General features: G+C 48.7%; 6 protein-coding genes across 6 annotated transcripts; 1 reads left to right on the top strand and 5 right to left on the bottom strand.

The window, feature by feature from the left end:
- Positions 1-18: 18 nt before the first annotated feature.
- CLUP02_15356 (asparaginase) lies at positions 19-1,113 on the bottom strand (the record flags this gene model as incomplete). Its single annotated transcript, XM_049294280.1, has 1 exon — positions 19-1,113. One exon carries the CDS (start codon positions 1,111-1,113, stop codon positions 19-21), a length of 1,095 nt encoding a protein of 364 aa, XP_049151426.1.
- A 641-nt stretch (positions 1,114-1,754) lies between these two features.
- Positions 1,755-3,091, bottom strand: CLUP02_15355 (aminotransferase class-III; the record flags this gene model as incomplete). The annotated part of the gene is made up of 2 exons (XM_049294279.1): positions 1,755-2,506; positions 2,599-3,091. 2 exons carry the CDS (start codon positions 3,089-3,091, stop codon positions 1,755-1,757), a joined length of 1,245 nt encoding a protein of 414 aa, XP_049151425.1.
- A 912-nt stretch (positions 3,092-4,003) lies between these two features.
- CLUP02_15354 (major facilitator superfamily transporter) lies at positions 4,004-6,231 on the bottom strand (the record flags this gene model as incomplete). The annotated part of the gene is made up of 6 exons (XM_049294278.1): positions 4,004-4,587; positions 4,658-5,104; positions 5,131-5,274; positions 5,379-5,512; positions 5,576-5,619; positions 5,680-6,231. The coding sequence occupies 6 exons, from the start codon at positions 6,229-6,231 to the stop codon at positions 4,004-4,006; spliced, it is 1,905 nt and encodes a 634-aa protein (XP_049151424.1).
- Positions 6,232-7,426: 1,195 nt separating this feature from the next.
- Positions 7,427-8,293, top strand: CLUP02_15353 (uncharacterized protein; the record flags this gene model as incomplete). The annotated part of the gene is made up of 3 exons (XM_049294277.1): positions 7,427-8,069; positions 8,132-8,211; positions 8,270-8,293. 3 exons carry the CDS (start codon positions 7,427-7,429, stop codon positions 8,291-8,293), a joined length of 747 nt encoding a protein of 248 aa, XP_049151423.1.
- A 633-nt stretch (positions 8,294-8,926) lies between these two features.
- Positions 8,927-10,916, bottom strand: CLUP02_15352 (uncharacterized protein; the record flags this gene model as incomplete). Its single annotated transcript, XM_049294276.1, has 8 exons — positions 8,927-9,054; positions 9,214-9,280; positions 9,357-9,371; positions 9,426-9,558; positions 9,691-9,823; positions 9,909-10,066; positions 10,128-10,621; positions 10,677-10,916. The coding sequence occupies 8 exons, from the start codon at positions 10,914-10,916 to the stop codon at positions 8,927-8,929; spliced, it is 1,368 nt and encodes a 455-aa protein (XP_049151422.1).
- Positions 10,917-10,990: 74 nt separating this feature from the next.
- CLUP02_15351 (uncharacterized protein) lies at positions 10,991-11,344 on the bottom strand (the record flags this gene model as incomplete). Its single annotated transcript, XM_049294275.1, has 3 exons — positions 10,991-11,040; positions 11,115-11,204; positions 11,272-11,344. 3 exons carry the CDS (start codon positions 11,342-11,344, stop codon positions 10,991-10,993), a joined length of 213 nt encoding a protein of 70 aa, XP_049151421.1.
- Between the last annotated feature and the right edge of the window lie 2,859 nt (positions 11,345-14,203).

Genomic DNA, 14,203 nt, shown 5'->3' with positions numbered 1-14,203 from the left:
AGTAGACCCAAGCCTTTTCTACCTCAATTCTGACTCGACGCGCAAAGATCGGGTGACAACAACGGGCGGTACAGTCACAACTTCAGTAGCGTTCATCTTACCACCTCTGAAGGCATACGTAAAAGTCCACCCAGACCCAGCACCGCCGTGTTCACCCTTGTTGTTGACAACCACAATACCGCTCGATACGGCCGGATACTTCTTTACCATGCGAACTACGGCATCTCTCGCTGCCTCCTGAGGACTCATTCCCCGTCGCATGCTCTCCACAGCCTGATAACAGGGCAAGAAACGCATCATGATGTCGCCGTCGCCAGTCGCGCCGCATGCTCCGACATCACCGTCAACGTAAGAACCGGAGCCTGTGATCGGGCCGTCGCCGACGCGCCCGGGTACCTTGAATGAGGCTCCATTGGTAGAGGTACCAGCCGCCATGATCCCATTCGCATCCAGAGCCATCATGGAGATGGTGTCGTGTGACGCCTGCGCTGAATTCGGCGCAATGAGGTCAAAGTAGCCAGAAGAGCTGGAGTCGAGCTCCACGGGCGTGTACGGCCCGCACGCGGCCTTGGGATCCGGCGTGACGTTCTGCCTGTAATTCGACTGGCAGTTCCCGGCCCGCCACGCGGCGCACCGCTCCGCCGAGGCCTCGGTAGTCAAGCTCTCGGCGACGAAGCCGTTCTCAATGGCGAATTCCGTCGCGAGGTCGCCGGCCAGCATAGTGTGCGAGGTATACTCGAGCACGTGGCGAGCGACGCCAATGGCGTTCTTGACGCGGCGCAAGGCGGCAACGGAGCCGGACTTCATGGTAACGCCGTCCATGATCATGGCGTCGAGGGTGGTCTCGCAGTTCTCGCCGGGGGAGCCGCCGAAGCCGACGCTGCCGTCGCACTGGTTCGCCTCGCAGGTCGCGCAGCCGATCTCGACGGCGTCGAGTGCCGAGGTGCCCGGCTTGACGAGTGCCTGGTAGGCGGCGTCTGTGGCTGCTGTGAAGGGGCCGCCCCAGGTGTTGATGACCATGGGAAACCCCGGCGATGCTTGACCGAGGACGCGGTGCCCGGTGAGAAGGGAGAGGAGGAGTGGGGCGAGGGTGCGGGGGCGGAGGTCCGGCATTGTGGGCGGCTTCCGGAGACGATGCCGGATTAGTGATTGAAGGTCCAAGGGGAAGATGAGAGGGGCTCAATGGCTCGATAGCATGAGCTTGGCGGCTACTTGCCAGAATGAGTGAGGATGGCGCAAGTAGGATGAGATGAGACTGGCCGACCGGTTTGCGGAGGGAGGCTTTAATAAAGAGCACGGTCGCTCCAACCACCGTGCCGGTGTTGGCGTTGTTTACCCCGCGCGATAGGCTGATCTGCGCCGATAAACAGGGGTCAAGGGGGCATTTGGATGCTGGGTCCGAAGCGGATAAAGGTTGGAATTGCAGTTGATACCACGTTACTCTTGGGTTGCCAAGCAAAAGCCAATGCTGCGCTATCAACCTTCCTTTCTAAGTATCATGACGAGGAGGTTGGTGATGCCAAGAAAGGATATTGGAGAGGATATCGGCGGTTAGTTAAAGCCTAGGCCATAACCTCTGGCTTGAAAAGAATGACCCAAGCGGACGACGATATGTGGAAATTGCGGCAACCGAGTGAGGGAGAGGGTGAAATCGACAGCATTTATTTTGACATTGTCTATGAGCTGGCAGCATGTCGACGCCAACATGCCTTTGGTCTGGGCCGAAATCAAAGGCTGAAGCTTACAAAGATCTCTTACAACATTTCTGCGCAGAAGTCCTTGACCGCATCCAGAACCTTGTTGATATGCTCTTCCCCATGAGTAAGGTTCAGCGCAAGGAATCCACGACGTCCGACGTATATCCTCTTACTGAGAAGGTAAAAGAAGAAGAGATCCTGCAACTTACCTGCCGAAGGGCCCTGGAAGTGCAAGCCAATCGCACTCCCATAGCCAGTCAGCTTGACAATGGACGCATCCTTGGAGCCGAACACCTCACGCAGCTCGTCGCGAAGCTTGTTCCCCAGCTCATTGTTCCTCTCAAGCGCCGTTCTCGACAAAAGCTTGGTGGCAGCGACACCCGCCGTCATGGAGAAGACGTTGTTGTTCCATGTTCCCGAATGGAAGAGACTCCGCGGTCCCTGTGGGTCGTACAGGTCCATGATGTCCTTGCGCCCACCAAACGCGCCAAACGAGAAGCCCCCGCCGAAGTGCTTGCCGACGGTGGTCATGTCCGGCGTGATGCCGTAGATGTCTTGCAAGCCGCCGTAGTTGAGTCGCGAGGTGATGACCTCGTCAAAGATGAGGATGGCGCCGATGCGCGTGGCTTCGTCGCGGAGGAACTGGAGGAACTCTTTTGACCCCTCAAGCATTCCCGCTGCGCCTTGCATCGGTTCCACAATGATGATGCCGATATCGTCGCTGATTTGCGATCGGGTATACTCAATGTCGTTGTATCGGCCGTACGCGAAATCGTGGGGAAGAATCAGCGGGTTGTTGGGCGTGAAAGCTAATGTGCCACCGTGATAACCATCTTCAAACACCAAGACCTGAGCGTGGGGCATGATTTAGCGAAAGATGTCGGGCTCGAGGAACTGTTACAGCCTTCCTTCTTTCTTCCAATGAAATGCAACGCCGTACCAATCGCCATGGTGTTCGCTTCAGTTCCCGAATTGCAAAACCTGATGGCATCGACGCTCTGGAATCTCTCAGCCAATAGGGCAGCCAATTCGCCCTCCTTGGGACTCGGCCCGCCCAGAGTGAATCCCGACTTGGTAACGCTGTTGATCGCAGCGATGATGTCTGGGTGAGAGTGGCCGAACATACCGGCGCAATATTCGGACACGAAGTCGAGGTACTCGGCGCCGTCCACGGATATCAGGTGACAGTCGTGGCCTCCGGAGAAAGCCAATGGGAAAGGCAGGTAATGCAGCACGGATCTAGTTGTACCCCCAGGTAGCGACCCTGAGGCTGTCTTGTTGACTTGCAGCGAGCCCTGGTTCTTTGCGACATACTGTTCGACGTATGTGTTCAATTGCTGCTCGATGTTCGCCGCAGGCTGAGCTGCCTCCCCGTTTTGTTGGAGTTCCACCATGATTGCTCAATTGCGGAGTACACAGTCTAAAGATGCTTCACGTCTTGCTGGTTAGTCTTTCATCGATGAACAAGAGGAGATAGGAACATCCGCATACCTTTCCAATCAATTGATGGATTAAATACTGGCGAACTTTGCCGCGGAACCAGGTCCGATCTGACCGCTTCTGTCAATGTTGTGTGTTCTTCGTGGACTATAGATAAGATGAACCCCGCTCGGGTATGCGACATCGGGATACCGAATCATGTTCGGGAAATTTGTGCCAGCCAAAATCTCGGGATAGATGCACTAGCCAAGGGCTCATACCCGAGAATGGGGAGACTTCTTCCAAGTATAGCTTGAATTCGTTCTCAAACCTCAGCATACGATCGATCCAGATGTATGAACTGTCAGGTTTCTTTCCCGAAAGCGAAATGGCTCGAAAGCCGACAGACTGCTTGGCAGCATGAGTTGGGTGTCAGGTTGTGTGCTGCTCATCGTGTGTGGGAAAGGAGGCCCATGAACCAATGGTTTTACACGATTTCTCCCCGGACCCATGTGTCAAACACCTCGTTTCCGCCAAGACTCGGCACTCACGTTCCCTGTTGTACACCAAAGAGGATCGAATTTTATCCTTGTATTGAAGAGAAGATAAAGGGGACGAAGCGAGAAATTTTCTAGTTGTGCAAGTGTGAAACTAGGTGGACTCTTGATGCCGCCGCTAACACTGCTATGGAATGTAAATCTATGGAGTTCTATCCTGCTTTTTGTTTTGCCCAAAATATGATGTTCAACTTCCTTTCGCAGAATCACCAAATCATGCACGCTCAACGCTACAGACTTATGATAATGCATCGACCGGTAGGCGTCACAGACGCGGCCTCACCAAGCCACAAGGTGTGACGACTAATGCAACGCAGAGACTTTGTGGCCTCATGCCTTCTCGTTGTTCGACGTCTTCTCCCTCATCCTCGCCGCCCTCCAAGTCTGTCCCCAGTACCAGTGTATCACCGCCAACGGCCCAACGGCAACCGTGACGAGGGCCAAGCCCAAGAACGCGGCGCCAGGCCCCGTGGTGGCAACAAAGTTGTCTACCAACGCGACGCCAATAGCTCCCAGACCGCACCTGACCAAGTTATTAATCGCGGTGGCACTAGCACCCTTTCCAGGACACAGGTCGGTGACGAGGGTCTGATTGAGGGCAAAGACGGCGTTGCTGGTCGCAGCGATGAAGAACTGGAGGACGAGTGGGACTGCGATCCAGCCTGATCGCGAAGTGATGGAGGGGAAGTTGAGGGAGAGGCCGTAGCCGCCTGTGGAAGCGACGAAGATGAGGACGATCCAGGGGAGACGACGAAGGCGGGCGCGCTCTATGGGGAACTCAGCGGGCATGTTCTTCCCTGAGAGCTTTTCTGTTCCTGTTATGTTATGAGATGTCTTGTACTCTTCTTCCATCTCGAGATAGTCTTTTGTCATTAGCTTGCCCACGATTGCGGATCCAACAATGGTTCCAAGTCCTGTCCTACATGTAAGCGAGTCTCCTTTTTGATAAGGGAGAAAGAAGGTGAAGGTGGGAAGGTTACTTACCATTAGGTAGAAATGCGAGACCCGTTTGTAAGTCACTAAGTCCGAACAGCTCCTTGAACAGGATGGTGGTGCTCGACGTGACCATAGTCCATATGGTATAGACCACGCCACCAAACACCAAGTTGATCAAAATGTCCTTCTGAATCAACAGCCGCAACGGTTCCACAAAGGTCATCAATGTCACCTTCTTCCGCGGAATGGGTTCATCCGGGTCTTCGAGGTACTCTGGCTCCTTGCCAAGGTACCATATGATCGGCTTGTAAATGCCACCCAAACGAAGCGAGCCGTTCCCGGCAATGCTCCGCATGGTTTCAGGCAGCCAAAACACAATCACCAAGGTGACTATAGAAGAAAGAATCAGGAGAAAGACAAAGATGGACCGGAACCCGAGGAAGTTGGCGAGCAGGCCGCCGAGCACAGGCCCGACTGCTATGCTGAAGTTTCGGACTACGAGGTGTTAGCTCCGAGCTCACCAGGAGATAAAACCGAGTCACCGAGCAAAACACCGTAATGCGTGTGAAACAGCGATAGGGCCCATAGTGACTTACTCGCCTGGTAGAAACTAATAAATGCTCCCCGTTCAGCCGGGGGAGAAATATCCTGGATCACGCCGTTTCCTGTTGCACAGGTCAGCAAAAGGAATTACGACGACTTTTTCTTGGCTAAATTTAGAGGTTCAAGGGAGAAAACAAAGGGTTGTATTTTCCCGTATGTAACTTACCAATGCTCACGGTTGAGGCACTTCCGGCGGCTTGCAAGCCCCTGAAGAGCAGAAGAACTGTGAAATTGGGAGAGAAGCTCAGTCCGATGTTGGCAATGATGTACACGGCGAACGAGGCGATGTAGATTGGCCTTCTGCCCAGAGCATCCGAGATCGAGCCTCAAATTAGCGGGGAGATGCCTTGAATGATCAAGTACGACGTGATGGTCAGAGAAACCATCTGCGAGCTGACATTGAGATCCTATGAGATTTCGTGAATTAGAGAATTTCCGAGGATTCCGGCTGAATGAACAGGACTTACCCGTGCGATCGTATCGAGAGCTGGGAAATAGATATTGGAAGAAAGACCAGAGAACAATCCGGCGGCTCCGATGATGACGATAACAACCCATTTCTGCTTCTTCGTGAAGACGTGGTAAGGCGGTTCTGGCTCCAGCTCCTGTACGGCAGTTCCTTCATCGCCACTGCTGTTGTCGTCGAACGGGTTCTGAGCTTCACGCGGAGCAGAATGACCTTCTATTGAGTTTTGATCCGCAAACGGGTCACGGAACTCAGTGCCGTGGGGATCATTCTCGCTCTCCGTGATGGAAGGCAGTGAGTTCGGCCGGCCGAAAAAGATGGACGAGTTGCTGCTGCGCGAGCTGGCAACGCTGAGACTCCTGCTGAGAGATCTCGAGCGGTCTCTGACGGACGTCCTCGTTGGCGAAATGTACTCGTCGTGGTCTCGGTCTTGAGAGAGTTCAGTGTCGCTAGTGAGAAGGTGCAAGCCGCCCATGGCTGTGGCAGAGATCCTTCTGGCTATGCTGGGTCTCGCGGCTCGAGACTCCAAGGTCTCACTGCTAGGGCGTTCCATGGCTGTGAGGAGTTTGGCGTTGTTGCTTGAGCGCCTTCGACTGAGATGTCAAAATGAAGGTCTTGTCGTTCTCTTTTTGGTCTGAAGGAGATACGACGATTTCCAAGAGGAACCACTGTTGATGATATTTGACAGATCCTCTCTCTCCTCGGGAGACCCGATTATCCACAAACCAAGCACAGTTCACTCTCAGAGTAACACTATCTGAGGCCAAGACAATTTGCGGAGTTCATTTTCAGACTAACACCGGCTCTTGCAGCAGAATTCCTCGACTTCAGGAAGATGGGGCCGTGGCCGCCCTGGGGTTCAACGGCAACCAGTTGCCGACGTCACGTCAAGACACATCATCCCACACAGCCCGCAGATACTGCCAAAAATAAGTTCAGTGAACTGGCACAAGGTTTATCGAGCCTCGAGAGTTATTGATCGACCAAGGGTGATTTGCGGCTAGGCCACGTCCCGGGGCGAAGGGGCCGCAAAAGATTAGAGCTGACTCTGGACCCAATGCCCTCTGAACCAGTTGTGTTATACGCAAACCCGTGCTCGCTACGGGATATTACTGGTCCGTTGTCCAGTAAGCGTGAAACTTGTTCCAGGATGTAGCGCCGAGCCTAAAACGCCTGCCGGGCTGATAGGTTTTGCGGCGGCAGATTTTGAAGTATACACGTCCGCACCCGCGCAGGGAAGTCTCAGACGAAGATGGCAAGAGGTAGAGAAAATGGAGAGAAAGCAAAGACAATCCATGCCAAGAATAGACAATCCCTGCGACAGCTTGGGCACGATATGTCAATGACAACGACAACAGGCCGATATCTACGACAGGCGACCCCCTCCGGATCCCACTCTCCCACATATGCCTCCAAGATCTGCCACAGTCCCCTCATGACGCTCAAGCCCTCCTTTGATCGGTCCACCACGTGGATTCAACTAAGCAACTGATAGACCGGCTACTTTACCGCTGCCAAGTCCTTTCATGAGAAGTCCAGTCGTCTCGTCTCAGAAACATGGCATGCCAGCCTCAGAATCTTGGATAGGTATCCCACGGGGTCCACCGAACCCATCGCTCTGGGATTGACAGTTCATCCGTGTAAGTCAAACGCCTCTCCCGCTCTGGTCTAAAATGACTGAACACCCAAAAAACTAACATTCTCTTCACAGTTATCAACCACACAGACTTACAGCTAATTGGAACAACATGGTTGGCCTTTCGATGAACCGTAGGAGAGGTCCTCCTCCCAAACTTCGGCTCGACATTCCTCAAGACCAAGATCAAGTCCAAGATCCAGAACAACATCAAGAGCGAGCCGTGAAGTCGCCAGGACCTCTGACTCCGAACAGACCTCTCATAGGCTCTGAAATTCCTATGCTCCCAGCTCCTGAGCGAACCACCACAACATCTACTCATGTTCCTCTTCCATCCAATGGTCCAGCGGATACGCTTCCTCAGATCCCAACGACCACTCAGCCTGCGGTATTACCCTCATCGAGCGCACCACCAAGGGCTATTACTCCTCCTTCAACGCCAATCTCTAGCGCACCCCCAAAGTCACCAACTCTTCGCCCAAGCGTGTCGATATCAAAAACTACAGTGTTCATCACAACAACGAGACCTCAAATCTCAGTCATTCCAAGCCCTACAAACACAGTATTTGTCACCGCTGCGCCCCAGACGATCACAGTGACTGCACCATCTGTCCCTCTACCGTCAAATGACCTGAACGGCGACAGTGGAAGCAAGCCCCAACCTCAACCTCAACCATCAGCCATCGGCTCAACGCAAGGCGTTTCCTTCACCAGTGGTTCTGGTGTTGCCGTCCTTGGGGTGCTCGGGGGCATCGGTAAGAGAGACAACAATTTGGAACCTGGTAATGTTGCCATAAACTGACCCGTTTCAAAACAGCGGCGGCATCTATTCTAGCAATGGCTGGGTTGATATTCTGGCGCAAGCGGAAGAACCGGAACAGCATGGGCTCGGGAGGGGTATGAACGCTTTCCCTCATCGACTGGTATCTTTCCTGCTAACCTAATCTCGTGATAGATATTGACCGCAAAGTCGCAATAGAGAAGACGGATCACGACAGGCAAACCAGTGGGACATAAGATGCAGTGTTATCACACGGCCGGGCTGGCCTCAATTTCTTTTCTTGTGTCACTTTGGGAAATTCGGGATCATAGGCAAGGCGGCCTCTAGCAAACTACAGCTCTGCCTCCCCAAAGACTATCGTTCAGGAACGAGGGGATAGATTTGGCAGTAAATTTCTAGTGTTACAGGATAATCAAAACCTGAAAAGTTCATTGATAATTACAGTACGTCGTCTATTCTCAAACCTCCCTCAGCCGGCAGTTGAGTGATTGTCCCCACCACAATCATTAGACCCTTGTCAGGCTTCGGCCGCCTTGAGATTCCCGCAAACTCGAACACAAAACATGAGGAGAATTTGATCAAGGGTGTGAGGATAAATCTTTACGCAACGCTCACAGATGAGCGGTTATGAGCGGATCATTACATGCAGCAGTGCCCAATTTCTTTGTCAAGCATACAACATCGCGGCCCACCGGAAGTGCAACAGCTTCTTACGTAGTAGTATCCTCAACAAGGCATCAAGTCTCTCCTAGGTTGTAGGCTTTAGACAGGAAATACCAACTACGATTGCTCGAGGCGCCACGATTACACGTGTCAGCGGTTTGGTGCTGTTTACTGCGTAGCATCTGTTATCCGCGCATAGATCCATGTCGTCAAGGGATGCGGCAGCATTGCAGCAAGAGTTGCATCTACATTGGTTGTGGAGACTGAATGAAGCTTGTCTCCTGAGCTTTCGTATTCTAGAGTAGTCGAAGAGTCAGAGGCACGTGGGGGCACAATTCGAACATGTTCACTTTGGTTTTGTGGTACCCCTATTCTAGCCGATCTGCAGTTCCGCTTTATTAGACTTAGAGGCACCCTATCAGTGAAACGATCAAACAAAACCTTGTTTCATCTACCCGTATTAGTGATCCACATTTTCAACGTCGCGTCTTGCGGCTGTGTTATGTGAAGAATCTCTGACACCTACACTAAAAGTCCGGTCTGAGTTGTCAGCAGAGCGGCGGACCTATCGGGTTCAACTTCAATAAACTCGTTGCACTAGACTCTTGTGGGGCTCAATGCCACATAGCATTGATAGTCACCGCTACCTTCTAATCAGGAGCTCTACAGGGCAGAGCCAGGATGATGTTCTGCTTCTCGGAGTTCGGGAAGTATAGCCGTGAGGCTCGGTCACCGATCGAGAAATGGGGGGCCTCCTTGCGTCAAATACCTGGTATACATAGATGCCGATTGTAATGGAACTTTGAGTGGGGACATATCGTAACTATGATGCAGAGTATGATAGTTCATCAACTCACCGCACCTATGCAGGGGTTTTGCAAGAGGGGTTCGGCAATAGGCCCACTCAAGTTACGCTGTCTTAGCTAGACTACGTCAACCCGAGGTGGCTTCGGGAACTGTGCCCGGGGAACATGCAGTCCAGCAAGGTGTGATTTGAGATACGGCTAGGAGCCTGCCAGAATAAGTAAGACCACGAATGCAACTCATGCAAGGTGCGGTTATCACCTGCAGCAGTCCAGTAACAAATTTTCAGTCAAACTTCTCAAGCCACATAGCTTCGAACGTTAACCCTATCTTCTACTTTCTCTACAACTCTCAAGAGGCTTTTCTGACGACGGCGAGATTGTACTGCTGAGCTCGCCAGTAACAGAATCTCTCAAGATGTTTGGTGTTTCCACGTGCCGTATGTTATAGCTGTTTATTGCTCCATGACTCTCGGACTGGATTTTGCAAGCTAACAGATCGAAACTGCCATGTAAAGGTAAGCCAATGAAATAGACCCCATTTGCGAAACGATAGCAAGACTCACTAAAGAATGACAGGAAAGATGCATTCCAAGGTGTACACAAATCGGTCGATCTGTCTGGGAGTCGTGGTAGGCGTGTTCAGTAGCGACGGGTGGAAAGTGTAGGTGATGGACCTCGACACCCCGATCAATGCCAGAGAAGACACTCGTATCTCCGTGCTGCGCATCAAGTGACCCCACAAGCTAATGTTCAGCGCAGCCCTCAACGACCTCTTCTTTGTCGACGCGAATTTCCGGAGTAAGTAGAAGGCGCTCAGACATTCCAGAAGCGCCAGGAGCACAAAATACCCGACGTGAGCAAAGTCGACAACCTTCGAGGCAGTGTTGTTGGTTTCGTCGTATATGCCCACGACTCGAGCTATCAAGATCGTGCCGCGAAGGCCGGTGATGCCGGCAAACAGAATCCAGAAAGCCGTCAGGTAAATTGTCCGACTGCGGCCTGTCAACATGTGAGTCAACATGGCGTACGAGTAGAATGATATGCCGGCTTCTTGGACCTGGACTGGGTGTTAATCATGGAACTCGCGGTCAGGGGTCAGGCTGATGTTGTACCAGCCAGAAAGTATCGGCGAACGCGGACGCGAGCGCCCTGTCCAATGGTGAACTATCCGTGTAGAATATTCGGAAACATAGCCCATTCGCGATGGCACAGGCCATGCTCGTGATAATCGGGACCAGCGCGATGCTTGAGAATTTCGTGATGCTGATGACGATGAAGCCCAGGAAAACGTTCGAGATGCCGATGGTGCTCAGAATAGCCCAGCATTGCTCAAAGTAAAGCTCAGCCGCCATCTTGTTTCATCGCACTTGCTGAGTGCTGCTGTAGACGATAGAACAGCCAGGTGCAAATGCTCTGGATTCGTTGGTTACCCGTTCCTAGTGTAGGTATGAAGCGTGAGAAGAAGATCAGATCGGGCTGAAGAGTGTGGGCCCAGACCCTGATGCTGGGTTAACTATATTTGCCGGTGGGATGAGACACGAGTGACATACAAGTAGGCATTGGTTCGGCTCGTACTTCGCATTCAAGACCGCACAATTGGATCATATCAATGTTGGCTTGAAGGATCGCGGGACATTTCGCTAGACTGGCAGGGCAAAGACAGGGTTTCTTCCGTAGTAGTGGACTTTAGTTCCCAGCCCATCATACCAGCTTCTGGCAGTGTTGCCCAATCGCTGGCTCGCCCTCCCGTATTGTCTTGCGTGAAGTCGCACAAATCCATTCCGGGGCTCTGGGGGCCGACGTAGGCACGGTAGGCTAGGTGTCGGATTAGAAGTCCAATTCGACCGCGGCATATAGCCGACTGCGCAGGGGCCAATTAGGGGCCCTATTTACGATTATCGTAGCTAGCCTAACCTACGGTTAGAACCTCCTTTTTATACTTACTACGTAAATATTTATATAATTTAATTAATCTCTTTATTAATTACGGTTTAAACTAATTACTCTATAATAGGAATATTAATACTAATTAGTAATTAAATTTTATTATTATAGATTAGTAAAGTATTTTATTACATAAAAAAGACGACTTTTTAATACTATATAAGATAGGAGATTTATATTAATTAACTTTATAAAAATAAATAAAAAAAGAGGCGATTCTCGAATACTATACAGAATTAAGTAATCGTAGCCCTTTATTATTTATAAAAAGTTAACGTTTATTATATTAAAATACGTTAATTAATAGAACTACTTAAGTAACTAGCCTTTGATTATTACCCCGAGTAGCTGTTTTATTAAATAATTTTTCTATAGCCGGCCCGTAATTAAAAATTAACTAGTTAAATTAGTAAAAAAAAATACTTATATAACGACTACCTACTTAATTAATTAGTATAACGAACGAGCTTAATAATATAATATAAAAAAGTACTATACGATTAAAAAAGGGGATTTTTAAATATAAATATTTTTATTTAATAATAAAAGTAACTTTATAAGAGTTATTAAGCTAAGAGACTATAATGGATTCGGGATGCGGCCGGCGATAGGATGCTGATAACTTAGCGACCGGTGTACGGATCTTATTATAAAAGAACTTTTTAAGAAGCAGAGCCCTTATGAAGGACTCTATAAGCTTTAGTTTTATAATATACCTATACTTATATTATAGCCTCGCTAGTTAAGTACTTATAGCCTAATTTTTTATAATTCTAAAGCTTTTATTTTTACGGAGTAACTAGTATAGGTAATAATAGATTATAGAAACGAACGGAACGTTAATAAAATAATGCCTAGCCGTTAGCGAAGAGCTATTAGTGCCGACGAGCTATAGCTATTTAGAGTCGACTATTTAATCCTATTTTATTTAGGAGAACGAGCTTATTATAGGGCGAGTCCTACCCGAATACTAGCGTTTATAGAAGAGCTAAATAAAGAAGATAATCGGGGTAGATTACCTTTACGGGCTAGTTACCCTATTAATACTCCGAAGACCTTATTTATTATAAACGGGGCGTTTATTAGTAACCGATCGCTAGACGTACGAGGTTAAGGCGCGTATAAAGGCGCGGGTAATATTAAGATAGCTAGTTTAGTAGACCCTATGGGCTTAATAATAACCTACTTTTATAAAACGATAGAAATAATAGTTAAAAATCGAAACTAAGAATAGCGTTAATACGAGGAGCTCGTCCGATAGCTTACTGAGCGGCTAGCGACGTATTTAAGTTAACGAGAATATAAAAAGCCTCCTTTTTATAATTATAAACCGATCGGAAAAAAGTCTATGAGTACCTAGGTAGCAGACTAGATTATTATTATAGAGGTAAGTAATAAGCTTCGTATAGAAAGTATTATAGAATAGTATATCGAATAGGCCCTATTTAAGATATCCCTATTGCTATAAATATAATAGTATAATTACGAAAAGAGCCTCTAGGATCCCCTTTCCTAGGGCGACTTCTTAGCGTTTATTTATTAATAGTACGTAGACCCCGAGACTTAAGAACGGGAATACCGTAAAGAGCTAAGGACGAAGAGGCTAAAAGAGGGCTAGACCCCTACCTAGTTCCTTACTAAGTAATTAGCGATCTATTATAACCTAAATATAAAAGACATAGAGAATTCGAAAGTAGAGGCATATTAGTTCTTTTTTAGACTACTATCTTAGCTATAGGACGATCTAATTCGTTATAGGGTCTTAATTAAGAGAGCACGTAATATAGCTTACGAGGCTAATAAACTATAGTTATTAAATTAGTAAAAGGGCGGTAACTAGTTATAGAAGGATGGTAAGAAGAGGCTATATCTGTTATTAAAATAACCGCGTCGAATATCCCCCTTTTATAAAAAAAAGAGTAAGGAGAGCTCTAAGGGGCTAGGCTCTAAGAACTCGCTAGGAATAATATTATAAAAGCCGTATAATAAGAGTACTTGCGCCAAGCTATTATAGAAGCGTCGTAGTAGCGATATTAAGTACTTTACGTATAATAAAATAAGCTATATATTTAATAAGTATTAGAAAAATAAGTTGAGAGATAGGGGCGACGATAAGCTAACGTACCCCCGATTAAAGCTAACGTTAGTAACCGTCTAACGGGTTATTACCGAGCCGAGAGTTATAGAGGTCGACTCGTTAAAAAACGAGTAAGCGTAGGTAATATACCTAATACGCTTACGCTAAGTATTAAGAGGGTACTAATAAGAATAATTACGAAGGGTAGGGTAATAGTTCTGTGAGGTATTACTAAAAGGCTAATAAAAGTTAATATAGACATATACTCCGAGATAAATATTATTAGTACTAGGCTCGTAACCTACTTAGGGTTAACCCCAGCTATTACTATAGCTCCCTCATTAAGGGACTTTTAAAGTAAAGCCGTAAGCTAGGGGAAAGCCTACTAATTAACGCTCTTCCTTATCGACTACTATAAGTAGCTAAAGAAGATTTGGTAACTATTCGCCGTAATTAATAAGGATAAAAAAATAGTAGACCTCTTATTATTACGACTATCGATAGGCTAGGAGGGCATTCGTATTAATATAGTAACGAATATATAGTCGTACGAGCCTATTTTGGTCGCCGAACTAAAGGTAATAGCTCGCGATATCGTTAAGAATCGCGAGAGGGCGT

Source organism: Colletotrichum lupini, chromosome 8 (genome assembly GCF_023278565.1).
Source record: "Colletotrichum lupini chromosome 8, complete sequence".
Classification (NCBI taxonomy): Eukaryota; Fungi; Ascomycota; class Sordariomycetes; order Glomerellales; family Glomerellaceae; genus Colletotrichum; species Colletotrichum lupini.
Note: the sequence above shows the minus strand (reverse complement) of the source record. Positions and strands in the feature narration are given on the sequence as shown.